The sequence below is a fragment of the Xiphophorus hellerii genome, chromosome 4 (genome assembly GCF_003331165.1).
Source record: "Xiphophorus hellerii strain 12219 chromosome 4, Xiphophorus_hellerii-4.1, whole genome shotgun sequence".
In the NCBI taxonomy this organism is placed as follows: Eukaryota; Metazoa; Chordata; class Actinopteri; order Cyprinodontiformes; family Poeciliidae; genus Xiphophorus; species Xiphophorus hellerii.
Window position 1 is genome coordinate 33053904 of NC_045675.1, and position 20589 is coordinate 33074492.

The 20589-nt window shown below is 39.8% G+C and overlaps 2 protein-coding genes across 4 annotated transcripts; both read right to left on the bottom strand.

The window, feature by feature from the left end:
- Nucleotides 1–1807: 1807 nt before the first annotated feature.
- On the bottom strand, nt 1808–4733 carry LOC116718056 (uncharacterized). Its single transcript, XM_032559701.1, has 2 exons — nt 4716–4733; nt 1808–3810 (listed from the first exon to the last, which is right to left on the bottom strand). Exon 2 carries the CDS (start codon nt 3681–3683, stop codon nt 2514–2516), a length of 1170 nt encoding a protein of 389 aa, XP_032415592.1. The 5' UTR covers nt 3684–3810; nt 4716–4733; the 3' UTR covers nt 1808–2513.
- On the bottom strand, nt 4114–9434 carry LOC116718055 (uncharacterized). 3 transcript variants are annotated; one of them, XM_032559700.1, is made up of 3 exons: nt 6368–9434; nt 4890–6197; nt 4114–4819 (listed from the first exon to the last, which is right to left on the bottom strand). In XM_032559700.1, the coding sequence occupies exons 1-2, from the start codon at nt 8529–8531 to the stop codon at nt 6151–6153; spliced, it is 2211 nt and encodes a 736-aa protein (XP_032415591.1). In that variant the 5' UTR covers nt 8532–9434; the 3' UTR covers nt 4114–4819; nt 4890–6150. The 3 variants fall into 3 exon arrangements, with proteins under 3 accessions (XP_032415591.1, XP_032415590.1, XP_032415589.1); XM_032559699.1 differs by having other exon boundaries at nt 4890–5101; nt 5211–9434; XM_032559698.1 differs by having other exon boundaries at nt 4890–9434.
- Nucleotides 9435–20589: the final 11155 nt, after the last annotated feature.

Consider the following 20589-nt stretch of genomic DNA (forward strand, 5'->3'; position numbering starts at 1 on the left):
GGGCTCTAGTGTCCCTTATATGATAGTAGGCTGACAGGAAACGGGGAAGGAGAGGGGGGAAGACATGCGGCAAATATCGTTGGGTCCTGGAGTCGAACCCGCGACGGCTGCGTTGAGGACTCAAGGCCTCCAAATATGGGTCGCGCTAACCGCTACGCCACCACGGCACGCCCACATACATTTATTTTTAACTAAAGGAAGGTACAGTGATGAATATAGGGGGGAAATATAAAAATTCTTGCTTTGTATTGAAGGTGACTCAGTCAACTTTACATCATTATGCTTTTGTTCTAAAGTAGTAAAACCTTGTTTTACAGTCTTTTATTAAGTATTAGAAATGATCAATGCTCCTTCACACGTAGGGCATTTCTTTTGTTCCTTATATAAATAGGAACAAAGGAAAAAAATTTAAAATTTTAAGTATTTAAGTGTCAAACGTCAGCACAGTACAATCAGGGGAAAAAATTGTTTCTTAACATGAAGTAATTTTTATAAAAAGAAAATTTTAACTATGTAGGTTTGCAAAGCTGAATTTGGATGTGCTATGTCCTTCACACACAGGACGTTGCCTTTTCTCCTTATGTGTATAATAAACCACACATAGCAGGGATGCTAGGTAATTACTTTTTTCTCTTTTCTACAGTTCTTATAGATAAATTAAATTAAATAGATAAATCAGCTGTAAACAAAAACTAGAGATTGGGAAACGTCCACTAATTTTTGACAGATGCATCTTAATAGTAAATCATCAAACACATGGTTTTGGTGTTGGGAGATTTTCTGAGGCGGCAAAAAGTTCCACACATGATGACAGCTCCTGTTCTAACAATACAACACATGCAACACACACCTTTTGCATCACAATAAAATTCAAACACTCTCACAGTCCCAATATTTGTGTTGTTACATGGACTTTCAGCAGTTTCCAAATGCTTGACACATCAGTAATTTCTGGCTTCTTTACGAATGAGCATTTCCTTAGCACTATTGTGCTTACAAAGCTTGATAAAGAACTGAACTCAGAGAATATACAAAAGTGATAATGAGTCTCCTTTTCAGTGACAAAAAAAAAAACCTCTTTTAAACTGCCCAGATTTCTCCCACAAAGAGACGCAGCAGCACGACTGGATGTTCGCAGGCTCCTCACAATGTGCTGTCAGACACGACTCCCACTGAAAACAAAGACTTTTCTCTTCACTATGTAGCTAAACTAAATACTCTGTATTAATCTGATAACATCTCAGGAAAAGCATCTAAACTTAGCTTTATAGGTGGAATTAGGGTGATTTATATTTTATGAATTATGCAAAAATTTAATCAAAGAATTTAGTTAAGACACTCAAGATGGATATATTTTTACATAGATATATTTCAGTTAGCATTAACTAATAATCTTTTTCTCTAAAAGTGTGTTAACAACACACTCGTGTTATTGCTGAGGTACTAAAGCAATAGTAACTGTTAAACAATAAAAAATATAGCTTTACTTCCTTAAACATTCCTTATTATTTGACTTAAGTCCTATTAAATGTCAACATTAAAAGAATTCTTTACTTCAAAGTCATTATTTCTATAAACTGGCAGGATAGCTGTAATAAATCTGTAAACTTACCAGAGGAAAGAAAAGCTTTTTTTTTTTTTTTTGTAAACTATACATGTCTTGGTAAAATAAAGGTTGCCATTTAATCAACTTAACCAAGTTGTTCAGAGATAAACATGATAAAGTCTTACCTTTAGTTAGTTAGTTAAAATGCTCTGTTCACAGAGCAACATCAGCTCTAACTAAAGTGTCTTCACCGTCTGTATTGACTATTTGTCCCGAAAACTTAATTCCAAAATCGAAAAAATTCAAATCTCAAAAGTGATCAAAACAAAATGAAATAAACTCAAACAGTCAATACTGGGCATCATGGGTTCTGGTTTACGCAGTCCAACAAAAGGTCAAACAGTCAAAATGCTCTTAGTTTACTTTTATTCAATCTTTTGCTAAAACAAGTTACAGGCTTCGGATAAACCTATCCTAACTCCTGCACCTGTTCTCACTGATAACACTGACTAACTGACTGACGGACAGACAGGTAAAAAACCATATGACCACCCATGTGCCTAAAGACTCATCTAAACTCTACGTATTTATACTGTGAAACACACCCACTTCCCAAACTGAAATCAATTAACTAATTAAGTGAATTACTAACCAAACTTATTTAGAAACAACAAAATAAACAGTCTAATTATAAATCAACTATAAAACAAAAAAAATAAACTAAATAATCAACATTCTAAACTTTAACTGAAAATAATGGAGAAATAGCTCCTACACTCCAGCCCCTAATTGTGCATTAAATCACAATTAAATCTCTAATTAAAGGAGCTATTCTAACAACCTCAATATTGTCCTACATTAATGCAAAGACATAAATTCTTCTTTGTCCTTCATTTCCATAATGACGAACCTGCAAGAGAAAAAAGAAAGAATAGGATAGGATAGAGTAGAAAGAATAAGAATGTCTTTAGTCTGCAGATGCCTCCAGGAGCAGACAGAGCTTCGTCACTGGCCTCTCCAACACACTGGTTTTGGTCTGCAGTTGCACTGAACGAACCAGTCCTCCTCCATCAGCTTTGACTGCCAGGACTCTCCCCATCTGCCAACATCCTCGAGGTGCAGTAGCATCTGCGATCAGGACAATGTCTCCAGGAGAAATGTTTCTTTTCTGTCTCATCCATTTTTGTCTTTCATGCAGTAAGGGCAGATACTCAGTGATCCATCTTTTCCAAAAGAGTTCAGCCATATACTGTACTTGCTTCCATCTGCGTTTGAGGTACAGGTCTTGTTTCTGAAACAGTCCAGGTGGCAGAACAGGTTGGTTCTTTAACATCAGGATGTGATTTGGTGTGAGGGCTTCTAAATCGTTTGGATCATCAGAGACCAAAGTGATGGGTCTGTCATTCAAAATGGCTTCAGCCTCACAGAAAACAGTTTGCAGAGTTTCATCATCTAAAACCTGCTGTTTTAAAACTGAGGTGAGTACACTCTTGACTGAACGAATCAAACGTTCCCAGATGCCACCATGATGTGAAGCTGCAGGTATATTAAAATGCCAATTTATGCCATCTTGGACCAGAGCCTTTTGGATTTTACTCTGATTTAATGCAGCCAGACCTTCTTTTAGCTCTCTATTGGCTCCCACAAAATTTGTGCCATGATCTGATCTGATAGAAGAGACTGGACCACGCCTGCAGATGAATCTTCTGATTGCATTAATGCAAGAATCAGTATCAAGGGTATGAGCCACTTCCAAATGGACGGCACGACTAGTTGGGCAAGTAAATAAGACTCCATAACGTTTGAGAAGACTTCTGCCTCTCTTAACATCAATGGGGCCAAAATAATCAACACATACATCTAAGAATGGAGGTTTGTCTGGTTTTACCCTTTCCTGGGGCAAGTCGGCCATTTTTTGTTCTAGAAGCTTTCCTCTATTTCTTCTGCAGGTGACACAGTCAGACAGGATCTTTCTGGCAGCAGAGTTTGCGCTGATTATCCAGTATTTCCGACGCAGCCTGGACAACATGTGGCTCCTTCCTGCATGACCAAGCAGATGGTGAATGTAACGCAGAATTAACGTTGCCACGTGCATGTTTTTACACAGAATTACTGGATGCTTAATTTCAAATGGCATAGCAGCTCTTTTAAGACGTCCACCCACTCTGAGGACTCCATCATCGATCACTGGATCGAGTCGATACAGCTGGCTGTCTTTGGAGACTGTCTTGTTGGCTCTGAGTGCGCTGATCTCTGGCTCAAACCTGTGATGTTGTTCGAAGAGAATAATGAAATGCTCTGCTGCAGTCAAATCTTCAGATGTTAAACACTGGATTTTTAGCATAGTTTTAAACTGCTGCATCTTTTGCAACACCTTTTGCTCTTTAATGTTTGCATCTTCTGCAGACTCATGCATCATGTCAGAAAACTCTTTTCTTTTCTGAGACAGTTGAAGAAGGAGTTCTTTAAGCTTTAAAACCCAGGCTACAGATGTTTTTAGCTTCATCCAGGATGAGAAGTAGGAGATGAAAAAACTGGTAGGGTTTTTAGCCTCCTCAACAACAGCATTAACAGTTACATCCTTTTTTATTTCAGCATCAGCAACAGGAAGTGAGTCATACTTTACACCCAACTTAGGCCATTTGTTTTCAGAGTCGTACAGAAACTCAGGACCATCAATCCACTTGCTGTGCTCCAAGAAGTCCTCTGCTCTCATCCCTCTTGATGCTTCATCTGCTGGATTGTCTTTGGAACTCACATATCTCCACTGGTTAGCTAATGTAGCTTCTCTAATGATTGACACTCTGTTTGCAACAAAGGTATGAAACCTCTTTGCTTCACTACAAATGTATTTTAGGACAGTGGTGCTGTCTGTCCAAAAAACAGATGCCTCCAGAATTACATCTTCACAGAGAAGATGCAGTTCTCTATGAAGCAGTTGGTCCAGTCGTACAGCAAGGACGGCTGCAGTGAGCTCCAGTCGAGGGATGGTTGTCTGCTTGAGGGGAGCAACTCTGGCCTTTCCTAGGAGGAATGCCAGATGCACATGATGCTCACTTTGAAATCTTATATACGACACTGTACCATACCCCACTTGGCTGGCATCGGAGAAATGGTGGAGTTGTGCTGTAACAGGACAAAAATTTTTAGGTTTAATGCAGCGACTCACTTCAAACTTTGAGATCCTCTTCAGGTCATCCAGCCAGTCGGTCCATTGTTTGGAAAAATGATGGTGAACTGCATCATCCCAGCCCAAGTTTCTCCTGCAGAGCTCTTGTAAAAGAAATTTAGCAGTGATGATGAAGGGAGCAAGAAACCCCAAGGGATCGTACAGTGAACTCACCACTGACAGTATTCCTCTTCTTGTGCGAGACCGCTCTGGAAGGGAAGCTTTAAATTTAAAGGAGTCACTTTGAATGCACCACTGCAATCCAAGTGCACGTTCCATTGGAAGCTCCAAATCCATTTCTAACATTTCTTTTGCTTTGGTGTTGCCCGAAACCATTTGCAGAACGGCGGGACTGTTACTGAGCCACTTTGAGAGCTTAAATCCTCCTTTATTGCAAAGAGATGTCAAATCTTGAACAAACTTTATTGCTTCCTCTTCTGTAGGCAAAGATTTTAAGCAGTCATCCACATAAAAATTATGCTTGATTGTACTGACCACTTCAGCTGGAAACTGCTGAGAATTATCTTCTGCTGTTCTTCTTAATGCATAATTTGCACAGCTTGGGGAGGACACTGCTCCAAACAGATGTACTGTCATCCGATATTCCTGTGGAACTTGCGATGTGTCACCATTGGGCCACCAGAGGAAGCGAAGACAGTCTCTGTGTTTCTCTGGAACATGAACCTGGTGGAACATAGCTTGAATATCTGCCATAACTGCTATTGGCTCTTGTCTGAAACGCAGAAGAACTCCCACAACTGAGTTAGTCAGATCAGGTCCTTGTAGCAGCTGGCAGTTCAGTGAGGTTCCCTTGAATGTTGCGGCACAGTCAAAAACAACTCTTAATTTGCCTTTTCGGGGGTGATAAACACCGTGGTGGGGTATGTACCACACCTTACCCTCATTGCCCATTAATTGATCATCAGGTACAATTTCAGCATATCCATTACATAGCATGTCATTCATAAATGCAATGTAATCTTTCTTAAAGGTGCTGTTCATGTTAAACTTTCTTTTCAGGCTCAGAAGACGTTGTTCTGCAACACAACGATTAATGGGCAAGACGGAACTTTCAGACTTAAAAGGCAAATCAACACAATAGTGTCCATTTTTTAATTGTGCCGAATTATTCATGATATTCATGAACTTGATGTCTTCTCTAGACATTTCAATTTGCTCTTGGGATGTTTTTTCATTGAAATCATGATTGTATTGTTCAATCAACATTGTTTCCAGATGTTTAACAGAAATCTTGTTTACAGTGAAAGCATGATAGCCTGTTTTGTTCCTTTCACTCCGGAGTGGACCATTGATGACCCATCCAACTCGGGTCCAAACTGCATATGGGCCTTCCTCCTGACTGTTGATCAGCTCCCATGGCTCCATTACTTTAGGTGCGTCTGTGCCAATGAGCAGATCTACATCAGCATCTATGTCATGGAGCTTGATGCTTTGCAGGTATGGCCACTTGTCGATGTCCTCCTGTTGTGGAACATTTTGCTTTGAAACAGGCATTAATTTCTGTGTCATGACATCTGGAAGGTCAATGAAATCATTTCTATCAAGTGCTGCCACTTGAAGTCCAGAGATGATGTTTGTACTCACAATATCTTTATGTCCCATTGTTTGCAGTTGGATGCTTGTTCTTTTACCTTTCAGTTGCAGCTTCCAGGCCAAACTTTCAGTGCAGAATGTTCCTGTGCTTCCTGGGTCCAAAAATGCATATGTCTGCACAGTGATGTTCGTTTTTGGACTCCTGACTTGAACTGCAACAATAGAAAGGTTTGAGTTATCTTCATCACAGACCCTGACATGACCACAAGTCTGAGTCATTGTGGAGGTGGTACTTGGAGGATTCTGTAGATGTCTGGAGAAAACCTCTGTACTCTCCTTGTCGATGTGCAGGACACTGGGATGCTGCTGGTGACAAACAGAACAGACAAAGCGACCTCTGCATTCTCTGCTTATGTGACCCACCTTTAAGCAGCCAAAACACATTCCCTTTTCCTTAATAAAGTTCACTTTATCTTTATGTGACTTGTCTTTAAACTTAAAGCATTTGTCAATTGTATGATTACTTAGGAGACAATACAAACAGCTATAACCCTTTGAGGACTTGTTCTTATTTTCAGATGGATCTTCATTTTTTACTGCAAGAACATTTGTAGCAAAACTATTCCCCCTTTTCTTCTGTTTGGTAAAGCTGCTGTGGGTGTTTTTAGAGTTGAGCTGTTGAAGATCTATAATGTTACCAAACAGTGGATCAGATACAACTTTAACTTGTTTTTCAATAAAAACAACCAAATCAATGAATAATGCCCTCTGACCCCTGTGTTCCTGCAGGTCACAGGCTACATTTCTCCAGCTCTCTCTCATTTTATAGGGAAGCTTTAGGATTATGCTCCTCATATTTGATGGCAAGTCCAATTCTTTCAAATGAGTAACATATTCTGTTAAATTTGAGCATCCCTTAAGAAACAGAGAAAATGCTTGCAGTGATTTAATGTCCTCATTTTTAATAGCTGGCCAGTTGTTAATTTTGTCCATGTAGGCCTGCGCAATTTTATATTCGTTTCCAAAATGTTCAGAAAGAAGACTTTTAGCTCTAGGATAGCCCAGTTCTGACGGCAAATGCTGGCAACTATGCACAAGGTCTCTAGGCTGCCCCCTAGTGTATTGTTCTAAAAAGTGCAAACAGTCACTCAAATTAGACGTTTTGGCCTCCACGCTGTTCTCAAACGCTCTTATAAATGATCCATATTGAAGAGGATCACCATCGAAAACAGGGATGTTTCTTGGTGGCAAGACAGAGTTTTGGTTTTGCTGAACCAACATGGCAGTGATGTCATTTTGCCGCTGCATGATGTCAATAATACTGATTTGTTGAACAGTTAATTCATCACAGACACTTTGTGGCTTATCAACACTTTGAATTGGTGGCTTTTGTTTCAGCCTAACAACTGGTTTCTCAGCGATGGCAGAAGCCATTTTAAAATCGTCCATATTTCTCTCTGGAACGAATACTTTGGCACAAGGATCAAGCGCTAAGTTGGAATTGCGCTTTTCAATATACGAATTCATGCCATCAGAACATTTTGAGCCACACTGTGAATTTATTTCCAACACACGAAGTTTCGCGTTAGCAGCCGCTAACTCAGTCTCAAGTTCTAGTTGCTCTTTTTCTTGTTTTAGCTTTTCCTCCTGCGCTTCCAACTGATGTTTCTTTTTGAGTCCTGCAGCGCGCTCCAGCAGCGCCGCTCTCTCGGCCTCCGCTTTAATGCGAGCCGAAGATGTAGAGGAGACACGGGACACCTGAGAGCCTGACTTAGACTTTACAGAGCGCACATTGGAAGCGCTGTCTTCAGGATTAATTGCGTTATCAACATCATTCTTGCCTTGATCGTAATCATCTGCACTGGGCTGCACAAAGGGCTTCTCCCGTTCACATAACCAGCCCCTGACAAGCTCAGTAAACTCGTGGTAAGAACTCATTTTATTCTGGAAATGTTCGTTTTGTTTCATGAGTTCATCATAGGGGAGTGGCAAACTTGTTAAGGTTTTATGAGACGCCTCTGCATCCTGAGAACATTGAATAAATGTAGCAAGAAGAGAATTCACTGAGTCAGCTTTATCATTTGACTCCATCAAAACATTTAAATCGTCCATTATTCGTCTTGCTTGCTTCAATTTAGCATTTCTTTTATCTTGGCACATTTTTATATAAGACATCAAGCCTTTCTCAGTCAGTTTAATACTTCGTTTAGATGAAATCTCCAAATCACTCTTGGTTGACTGTGCTTTCAATACATCAGACATTTTAGCCAAATACTTTGAACTGCTTGCAGTTTTGTCTATAACTTTCCTTTTTCTTTTAAAGTCACTGGCTGTGCGTAAAGGTGCAGCGCTTTAACTCAGTCTTTCATTCAAACTTGTACGGTAACGTTGATCGCTATCATCAAACTCCTGTCGTTTGGCCGTTTTCCTTTACAGCATTAGCAATCATTGTACATACCGCTGTCACTGAAGAAGGACGTGAGCGTTTAGAGCTTGGAGTTGAAGCACCTTCATGGCTTGTGGGCGTGGCCGCTTCCTCCCGCTTTCGGCGTCCAGAGAACAAAGGAAGTGGTTCCTCCAAACGTTACGGATCCATCCGCCCATCCGCAAACTTGAGAGTGTTGATTAAACTCCAGGATCGTCTTTCTTACTTGTTGTCGTATCAAAAATGCCAAGGTCGGGTTTTTTACTTGAAGTGTATTGACTATTTGTCCCGAAAACTTAATTCCAAAATCGAAAAAATTCAAATCTCAAAAGTGATCAAAACAAAATGAAATAAACTCAAACAGTCAATACTGGGCATCATGGGTTCTGGTTTACGCAGTCCAACAAAAGGTCAAACAGTCAAAATGCTCTTAGTTTACTTTTATTCAATCTTTTGCTAAAACAAGTTACAGGCTTCGGATAAACCTATCCTAACTCCTGCACCTGTTCTCACTGATAACACTGACTAACTGACTGACGGACAGACAGGTAAAAAACCATATGACCACCCATGTGCCTAAAGACTCATCTAAACTCTACGTATTTATACTGTGAAACACACCCACTTCCCAAACTGAAATCAATTAACTAATTAAGTGAATTACTAACCAAACTTATTTAGAAACAACAAAATAAACAGTCTAATTATAAATCAACTATAAAACAAAAAAAATAAACTAAATAATCAACATTCTAAACTTTAACTGAAAATAATGGAGAAATAGCTCCTACACCGTCTTTATGGAGGATTTCATGAAGACAGCGTAAAGCAAACACTAATCCTTCAGTGTCCACAGAACAAGCAGCATTTTCTGGGTCTTTCTTGATTCATTTTCATAAAGGAATCACATTTGAAGTGAAATCTGTTGAAGGCTGCTTGTGTTAAATGCTGTTCTTTTCTTTCACAAAGACGGCTCAGCCCTATAAGGCTTTTCAGCCTAAACGGTCCACTTTAAGCATATTACCATTTACCTTTAGACGTGTGCCAGATCATTAGGCAGGGACATTAAAACCAGCCACCACAGCACCAGAGGGTGCCTGGGTGAAATGCAGTCCGGTGCATAGCTGTAGCTGTGTGTGTGTGTGTGTGTGCGTGGGTGTGCGTGTGTGTGCAGAAGTATTTGTATTGGGAATTTAAGAAAGAGGGTGTGTGTATGTTGTGTGAGATCAAAGGGGCCAGCAGGTCTGAGTGTCACCATGTGCTCAGAATCCTTTGACACAAGCAGATGCATCATTAAAACACTGCCACACATGCTCACCAGGCAAGCTACCAGACAGTCACTCGTACACTCATTAGCATTTTGTGACCCTGTTCCTTCAAAACGCCCCCAAATTCCACAAGGACATGCAGAAAGGTTGCAGAAAAGCAGAAAGGTTGACACATCTAAGATGGGCCTCATTTTTCCATTCTCATATTTTCTCAGTGACCCACCAGGAAGGGAGTGTTAGTTTCAACAAATGCATGTGATTTTGCAGAGGACTGATCTTAGGATAGGTATGTTATGCGTGTACGGGACCACAGTCATGGAAGCCCAGCCCTTCTCATTAAGTCAGGCAGAGCAGCTCGTTTCTGGGGCTGGCCCTGGCCAGATAATACACATATACAGCAGCAGAGAAACACGAACACATTGGCACACAGAGTGACAGAGGGCCGACAGTGGGCCAGCTGTGGCCTTGTGATGTGCAGCCAGAGAGCATACATGTGGACGGACTTCACCTTCTTCTGCTCTGCAGCCACTGCTGGAGAATACACAACAGATGGCCGTTGCGCAGCTGTTTTCTTCTTGAACCCTTTCTTACTTTTTTCCCCTTCCTTGTCTTCACTCACTCACAGATTCATCGCTGTGTCTTTTTCTCGTTCAAAGTTGTGAGGTTGGGGTGTTGTGCCTGTCCCTGTCCAAGCAGTTGAGATAAAAGATGGAGTACAATCCGGACAGGTCACCTGCTTGTCAAAGACAGTTGTATATCCAGTAAACATATTCTGGGATGCGTCCAGAGACACTGGCGGAAACCCAGGAATGTCCTGGACGTACAAATTAGATTTGGTTTTAACTGGACACCTTTCTTGCTGTAAGACAAGCATGTGCAACACAAAACCTGAAGCCGTATTTTGTAACCTTAATCAGTGCTGCACTGTGTGAGCACTGATCAAGGTTAAAACAAGCAATTCACTTTCTGTCTATATCTGACAAAATGTGTTTTCTGGTAGCTTCTTGTTCACTGAATACAAAGCACACAACCTTAATAACGGGCAATGTTTGTATGGAGCTGCTGAGGCCCAATGTGAAGAGTGGTTGTCTTGAAATCAGAAAGACAAACTTTGTGGGTATAGGATTAGTCTGATTCAAGACCCATCCTGTAGGGATAAACTAGTTGCTCAGGTGTGATTTTGTCCCATTCCTCCACACATCTTCCAACATTTAAACCTTGAACTTTCCGAGGGATTCTACGAACTCTGACTTTTAGTTCTTTCCATAGTTTTTCAGTTGGATTTGAGTCAGGTGATTGGCTGGGCCATTCTAGCAGCTTTATTTTCTTTTTCTGAACCAGTTAAGAGTTTCCATGGCTCTGAGTTTGGAGTCATGGTGTTGCTGAAATATCCACTCACATTTTATCTTCATTATTCTGGTAGATGGCAGCAGATTTTTCTCAAGGATGTCTCGGATGTTTCTCCATTCTTCCTCCTTTCAATTACTTGGAGCATGCCAGAACCACAGGCAGAAAAACAGTGTAACATCAGGATATTTGCGCCTCCAAACTTCACTGTCTGTATGTTTTTTTTCCCCAGGTCTTTCTGAAACTCTTCAAAGTGGCTCTTGGCAAACTCTTTTGATTTATATGTTTTTTTATTCCTCTGTCAAAAATGTTTCAAGGAGCACCTGGTCATGTCAGGTTTATGGTCAAATTACGTTCTTTTCATTTTTGATGATGTCCCAGACAGTGCTCATTGGAGCATTCAGAAGTTATGAATCCTTCTGTAATCAGTGCCATCAGGATGTTTTACAACAATAAGGTGTGACACATCTTAAGAGAGTTCTTTGCTTTTACCCATTATGAAACTTTCCTTCTGTGACACCCTTTAATAGGCCAACCGTCTGGACTATAAAAAGAGAATGATCAGTTTCTCCACCTTCTCTTTTAGCTACTTTTCAAAACCAAATTATCTTTAAGGTCATCTGCTTAAGAACCATGATTTTGTACAGTGTGCTGATGGCAATATCCTGTTTTGAGTCAAACAACTGGAAAATTAAGAGCAACTGTAAGTCTGCTACAGCTGAGCCATAGCAAGGAGAGAAAATCAAGATGGACGATACCAAATATAAAGAATCAAGACAGGGTGAGGGTGAAGGCAGTGCTAGAGGAGGTTCTGGTGATGAGGAAGGCGTTAGAGGCAGAGCAGGTGTACCGCAGGACAGGAAGACACACACTGTGAACCTCTCCACTCTCATTTACTTTACAGTATTCACCTCTGAATCCACCTGGCTCGCCGCTCGCCCTCTCCCCTCATAGTGTTCCAGGTCCCATGTTACAGGAGCGTCCTGGGCCAAGGCCATCACACTAACCCCCTTCTTCTGAGCGCAATCTTGCATGTGGGTCAGAGGCTGGTCTAAAACCATGACAATGAAAAATAAAGTTGTTGTCTTTTGATGATTTTATTTCACGTGGCATGGCTTGTTCTCATTATACAAAAGTCAAATGTGTTAAAAAGTTACACAAGACATCTTAAAGTCAACATTTCTGTCTCTGTTCCAGTCTCTGCAGTTTCCAGAGAGGAAGAGGATGTTTGGTCTTGGGTCTTATGTCGGCTGTCTAAGGAACTATAAATACACACATAGACATTTCCAGGTGAAAGAACAGGGCAATGCAAACACACAAACACTGCTAGCCAGACAGAAAGTACTGGAGTGTGAGGGAAGGAGGTAGGGCAGCCAAATAAAAATCTATTGAGCTTAACAATAGTGTTATAAAAACGTACAGAGGTAGTGTTTAACAATGTGGTAGGAAGAGATGGGGATAAGTACCTCTGGGAACGATGGGGCTTGGCTTGGCATCAAAGCCCTCCCAAGAACACAGCATTGTCTTTAAATTTGTGCTATTGTCTTCTTTAAAACACACACACACGCACACACACACATACAGAGCCCCATATATCTAAAATGATGATGTGAGGCTTAAGCCCTTTGTTGTGACACTGTGGATTATTAGCCACAGACTCTGGTATAGAACACAAAGATAAGAATTAATACTGGACACAGTCTATGGAAAATAAGCTGAGTTAAATATAAGCAGAGCTTGTGTATACAATCAGTGTTTTACTTGGCTTTTGTTGGCTTCATTCAGAGATTCCCATAACAGAGCATGAGAGAGCCACAACCTACATCTAGTATTCAGACATGATGGAGCACAAAATGAAGTCTCAAACACAAAGTCATGGCAGGGCTTAATTATGTATGTGTGCAAAACATACGAAAATATATAATTTGTACTTTCTAAAGCTTTGGATTTCACTTTACTGAGCAAGACACAACAACTTTGAGCTGTAGCTGGATGACCTGCGTCCAGCAATGCAAGTCATGTTCTCTAAATGAACTGTATTAAAGCAAACTAAACAAAGGAAGTGCCATGACAGATAAATCTAGGAAAAAATAGCTAAATGTTTAGCTTGCTAATTAAATATTTAGGTAAAAGCTTAATATGTAGCTAATATGCAAATTAGCTTGCTGATAAGTGGACTTGGACTGTCAAAATAAAAGCTAGGTCTTGCTGACCTCTATATAAACTCCTGTAGCTGCTGAGACTGAATCGATTCAGTCATTGAGAGGTTATGTCTTTTTTTATATAATCAATTATTCTCTTCTTGACATGTCCAATGTGTTAGCTGAAAGCGTAGCTCGGGGTTTTAACAGATGTACAGGCTTTTACTCATAGATCTACAGCTACTGCACCAACATCTGTTACTGCGGTCAAATCAGAACAGACATCATAGTTTAAGACTTCCTGTTTATCCATTTGTAAGAGAAAATTATTCATATGAAAAAGAATCAATAGATTTTTTTTGTTTCAAAACTTTCATAATGGGGGTGCTGTGGTGACGCAAGGGCAAAAAGCACAATGTGGCCGTCACAGGTTTGAGTCCCGGCCTGTTGACCCTTGCCACATGTCTCTCATTACCCATCTTCCAATCCAACCTCCCTCAAATAAAGACCATAGAGCCAATAAAACCATTAAAAAACTTTGAAAACCGTTGATCTCTGAACTTAGAACTAAACAAGGGATTTTTGTCCACACAACTACAACTCACTGAATATTCTGTTGTGAAGAACAATGGAGTCTATAGACATGTTGCATGTTATTGTTTACATCCAGAAATTTCTCATGGAGGGCATGCGTTGCGCACAATGCCCTCCAGCAAAAAGACGGTTCTTTACACGCTATCCATGCAGTCTGTTACAGTGTTATGTTTTCTGCCTTGGTGTTTATTTTGTGATTATTAATAAGTGATCGCTGTACTAGATTAGCTACCAAAATGAATTGTTAAAAGCTGTGCAACACAGTTTCATAAAGTTTCAAAATATATTTATGAACATATTTTGAACTCTTAATTTATTATTTCTTAATCTAATTGTAGAGTAAGATATCAAATCAGTATTTGCTCAGAGTTGCTTGTTTTTAACACTGAGTTACATTTGTTTTTTTATGATAGACAGTTGATCTGTTGCCTCCAACCCAACTGTTGCTGGGTTAGACTCATGCCCCCTTTGGGATCTTGAACTATATAACCTGTCGATGGATATACAATGGGCTCTTTGCACCTCAGCTTCCGCGTTCGGGGAAAAGCGGCTCATTTTTGTCAGGGCTATTAAAGATGTCATTTTACAGTCGGTGTTTGCAGGGCTTGCCAAAGCTAACAATTAACAATGTACATCGTATTTGTAAGGCGGGATCTAAAGCCCCATCAAGCAAACTGGAAAAAGGTTTTAAGATGTATGTATCGTCATACATTCATGGATATGAAGGTGAGTCTTACTTTAAAGTTCTTTAAACTTCGTGGCTAACATTAGCTTTAGCTTATGCTAATAGGCAATATTCTCGGACATTTTACTAATACAATTGTACTATTTAAATATCTAAACATTCTTATTTTTTCTAACGGACAATGTTCTTACGTTATTTTGTATTCATTTTTAAGTTTATTGCTTTAATGTGTGTTTTTTGTCGTTAGTGTCAAACAGAGACCAAGTAACGGGGAGATTACGGTTCGGGCTTTTTGCTTCAGAAGCACGAGAAGCCCCATAATTTTTGTTTATTGTATTTTTGAGTTCAGACATATTTAATTAAGAAACCAGAGGTGGGGCGAGTAACACAAATTTTAAAAAGAAAAAGGTTTGTTGCGGTGTGGATGCTTACCTCGTGTAAAATCGGATGTCATCATCAGACCCTGCGAACCTTTGTAATCCGAAGGTAGAATGGATTTTCAGTTCTTCGATCTGGCTTGTTAGGGCTTTTATTTCTTCTTTTAATTTATGGTTTCCATTTATTACCATGTCCAGGCCAGCTGGTTCTGGGACAGAGCAATAATCGTGATCTGCATACGTGCATTCCACAGGCGGATCACTCTTTCCCATACACTGGCTCTTCCAGGCTGAACACAGAAGTTGTTCCATTGAAATAGCACAGGGACGGCTCCTTTTTTTTTACCATTCTTCTCCCGCCAGGAGTTTTAGGCTGATGAAACTGATCCGGAGGGAAGTGAAGGCTGCAAACTTTGCTATGCGATGTTAGCTTGATGTTGTCGCGACGAATATTGACAAGCCATCCTTGTTGTAAGTCAGGATCGCTTGGAAATCCATGAAAACTTAAACGACTGTTATATTTAGAAGACACTGTGCACCGTGGAACACAACAGTGTTCATGGTATTGCTTAAATTGCCTTTGAAATACGAGTTTATCTTTCCTTGCGGTCATGGTCACTCATAAGGAAAAAAATGAGCCGTATTTGCGCATGCGGATGTGACGTCAGAGCGGCAGGTGCAAAGAGCCCATACTGTCACGGAACCAACTGAAGATGAATGTAAGTTGTAAAAATAGAAGAGAAGAAGCAAATGTCACTTGTGTCAAATATGACTTGTGTCTAAGACCAGCAGTCCAAGTCAAGTTTTAATTCTTTAGAGAATTAAAGTCTTGCTAAAGTCTGAAGTCTTTTACTTCTGCATCTCAAATCTGACTCTAGTCAGTGTCAAACTCCAGTCACCACCTCTGGCACAGCATGGAGAAAGAAGAACCCAAACCAGAAGTCATGGACCTACAAGCTTTGAAAGATTATTATATGGAATTCACAGTCGACTACATCCTTACGTCTGTGATCCTTTACCTGAATTATCACTATCAACTTTGCAGAATTGAGCTTTCAGCTCAAACAAAATTGATAATTACACAAATATCCCCTTCATAAAAAAAGACTCAGGCAGTAAATACGACATATACATATTTTTTCCTCCACTGTTTTGTGAACCATACAGTGTTCACAACATACTTACCAAGACTCATGAGGTGTTGTCACGAATGCTTCAATATTACCAGTAATAAAGTGTAGATTTATAGTAAATGTTTTCATCACTTTACCGCTATCTGTGCCCTGCTTCAAAATTAATTATTGATTAATCACTTCGCCTTTGAAGCAAAAATGCAGACCAGCAATTTCTAACTATCACAAAAAATTATTATGCCCCAAATCACATAAGTCTGGTTCATTCATTACTATTGTATTGACAAGGACCAGGCTGCTAATCACCAAAACCAAAGAAATAAGGGCTGTCACTATTTCTGTTGATCTTGCTGAACCACATATACAGAGCAGGGTATAAGTTAATGAATTTATCAGATCACAAGGCAGGAGCAGCAAGACTAACCATGCACAGGAAGGTGCATATGCATAATCATCAGTTTGCTTTGGTCTTAGGTCTACCGCACTGAGACATTATGACAAAGATAGTGTGTGTGTTGTGTGTACATATGTGCGTGTGTGCCGACATACTGGAACGGCAGTGCAGTCGCCAGTACATGCTGCCAGCAGTAAAAGGTCAAGGCAAAGTTTAGATGGTGAGTACTAGGGGCCTCAAGATATTCACAGCCAGCATTTTAGCCCAGAACATAATGAGATGGAACTGGTAAATATTTGCTGATGGCCTGAAAAATTCCACTCATGCTGAGAAGCTATTTTGAATACAAAGGATGTCAGGGGAGGATGATAAGTGAGGATGGGGGAGGAATGAGGGGGTCACCTGATAGCTAATTAGTACATTTGCCCAAATAATTAGAATGAGCACTCATGGCTGATATCACACAGGAGAGTGGTGTGTATAGCATTCTGAATGGGAGAATCTGCATTTCATAGGCCGCTTGCTGTTGATAATCCCACCCTTGGGGCCCTTTAATGGACATATTTACCTTTGCTGCATATTAGTTATTTGTAATTGAGATTGGCAGGTTGAAGCAACCAATGAGTGGATAGTGTATAAGTAGTATGCTTCCATAAGAGAGATTTTAAAAATTCTTAACATTAATGCTGCAGAGAAAAAGGTCCTTTGACTCTTGAGAAAAGTTTAAGGGAATTTAGAAATAACCTTATGTAAAGGGACTGGGGCCAATTTCACATTATCCTGTCTTTTAAACAAAAGCTAATTATAGAAGTTTATTCAGAATTTCTCTCATAATTTATAAACTAGAGAACTGAGAGAGAAGATTGTGAATAATGTTTGTCTTACAAAGAAAATGTACAGATGCACGACACAAACTCCTAGGACTTGTTCTACAGCAATGTAAAGAAAGCCCTTTTTCACACCAGATATTCTGGTAGATTCAGTTCAATTGGGACCCAAATTGCAATATTTGTTACATTTTCAGCTGCTGCTGTTCAATTTCACAATGCAAAGCAACCTGTTCCCCTCTTCGCTTGTGGTGGAGCTGCAGCAAGAACCACTGAAGGAAACAAGAAGACCTGAGTGCCACTTCCTTCTTCACCAAAACTAAAATGGAGTGGCGTGAGAATTTAGTGGTTGTAGGATTTTGTCTTTGGCTAGAGTCATTTCTCCCACTAGCACTAGGCAAGCAAGTTTAGTTGTATTTACCCACAATGCCCTGCACTTTTGGAGCTGTCTTCAGTCCAATTGGCATTCACATTCAAATCGCACCAGAGTTCACTTAAACCAAACTGAAACCTAGGTTTGTAGACAGTATTTGCTTTATTGGTCTGCAACAGAGTTTGATAACACATTCACTGCTGTCCAAACGAACAGACTTTCTAGGCAAACAAACTAGAGTTCAATTAATGCGGACCAATCAGGGCTGGTGTGAAAACACTCTTTTCTGGCCTAAAGACAGAAGAGATGTCAACCAAGAAATGGGTTATTTTGATTCTGCCCAAGCCACAGGACTTTGATCTCAAAGACAAAACAGAAAAAGTAAGCAAAATCTCTGCCTAGTTCTCAAAAATATATACAACAATGTAGAGAATGGTTTTAGGTGGTTCTGTTGCCGAGGTTTGCAACGTTCCCTCAATCAGGTTCTCCCTCTACCGTATAACGATGAGACCGAACTGACTGTGTATGACTGTATGGTTCTGACTAGTGAATTCATTTTTGAACCACAAAATAAAACTGCATGTCTCCAGTTTGGTGTGCAGAATTGTTATTTCAAATCCACAGTGAATAGCTTGGAAAAATGCACCAAATTCCCAGGTATGGTGCAGATCATGTAGAACTGGTGTTTCATTTATTGGAGCGTATGTGTGCAGAGGAGAATAAAAGGAAAGGTTTTAAAGCTTTTAGTAGAATTAAAATATAAAAATCTGGCATAAACATAAATCCAAAGTGCATTCAGTCAAGGTTTTCCTTTGTTGTCCTCTTTGGCTCCTACGATTCCTTTGAAAATCAGCCAGGGACATCCTTTTGTTGGTGCTATAAAACTGCAAATTATTGTCCCACTAACTGATAACATAATGTAAAATATCCTGATGTTTCATTTATTTCTTCACCCCATACAAAATTCTAATGGCTTTTTAGTACTTGGCCAATATAAAGTCAGCTGAAAAAGTGCTGCAGGAAAATAAAGATGCAACCTGTTAGCAATAACATTTTATAAAACAGGAATTCATAGAACCTCCACTGGCTCTATGAACACCTCCACAGCTGAAGCCAGCTGTGGAGGTGTCCAGATAGACTTACTGTCCAGATAGAAACTAGTGACAGCTGTGCTGCACAGCTTCCTACTACAGGAAGTTAGAAAAGTGGAAGAGTATAATTCTCATGACTGTGACTATATTCACACTTAAGGCTCACACATACTTTCATCTAAAGAGCCGAAATCTGATCCCAGACTTGTGAGAAATTGTCAATTTGTTCAAGAAGAGGAGTAAGAGTGTATCTGAATTAGTAGCCATTATTATGTCTGTTAGCTGTGGGCTGTTGGTGTTTTTATGGGTTTGTTCATGTCTGCTTGGCATCACATTAACGACCTTATGGATGTTTCTCCACCTGAACATTGTACTAAACAACTTTGGATCATTTTAGAACAAAACATTTTCATGCTTATCAAAATAAAGAATGTTTTGTTCTGTTCATTCAGATATTCTCTATTCATTCTCTCTGTACACTGAGCTTCACTCATTTTGTTGTAATTCCTTGTGTGAGGTATGTTTACATTAAGGAACTGAAGAAAATGCTTCAAATATAAATTTGTAGCATTGATGGTGTTAAATATTGCATAAATTTGATGGTGTTCATAATACTATCAAAAAAATTCTCTGTTTTAAAGTGAAGAGAAGAAAAACTTCCTTGAACAATTCTGTCCACCTCACCCATGTTCAGTTCATACAACAGCAGCCAAGAAATTCATATTTCATACATAAAAGGAAGCACTCAGCAAAACAGTGATGCCTCCAGAAAAACAAAGAAACACTAAGTTGTTCTGGTGCAGCCACCCTTATGAACATTTTCTGGGAGATCCAGCTCTTTGCTCCCGCTAGCTGGTTGTGTGAAAAGTTTCTCAAGGTCTTCTCGAGTTCTGTTTCTAAGTCATCAGACACAGATGGTTGTACCTCGACTTATCTCTTCAAGACAGGAGCTAAAGAGGAGGAGGAGCAGGACAGGAGAAGTCTACATAACTGAAATGGAAATCTGAATTGGAGGCAAGGATACAGATCAAAATGTAATCCTGCTTATGGCTCAGTCAAGCTAAGATGAGAGAGAAGAGCCATGACAGAGGGGAGAGAGAGCACAAGAGATTATGTGATACTGTGATACCTTAGCATATCTTTACAATTAGTACCCTACAGGCTCAACACACTCCAAAATCACATTGAACAACTTGTATAACAGGGTCAAGGAAAAGATGATTTAAACCACTACTATATTTACGTGCAGGGCCTGTACAGCTTGCCGCAATTTGTCTCTGTCTCTCTGAATTTCTGCAACATCTGGCACCCGGAGATTTAGGTTAGACAGGTAATTAGTGGCACATATTTGTCCTAAAGACAGGTGTATTTTCATTTAAGAAACACTTCATCACTTCTCCATATGAGAGCCTTTTTTTGGTGTACGCCCTCTGAAGGATGAGGCCACACTCAGTAACCAAGCTCGGTGTATAAAAAAAAAACAAAAAAAAAAAACCCCAAAGAGTCTTTGGCCTGATCCTGACTTTGATGTTTTTTAATAAAACTACTAATTTGAAATAAAAAAAACAACTCTAAAAGCAAAATTGCCGTGTTTCTGTTGAGACTCATCACCCGGGCGTTGGCAAAGCCCTGCTTTCATTACACAACCCTTGCATGTTTGTGACG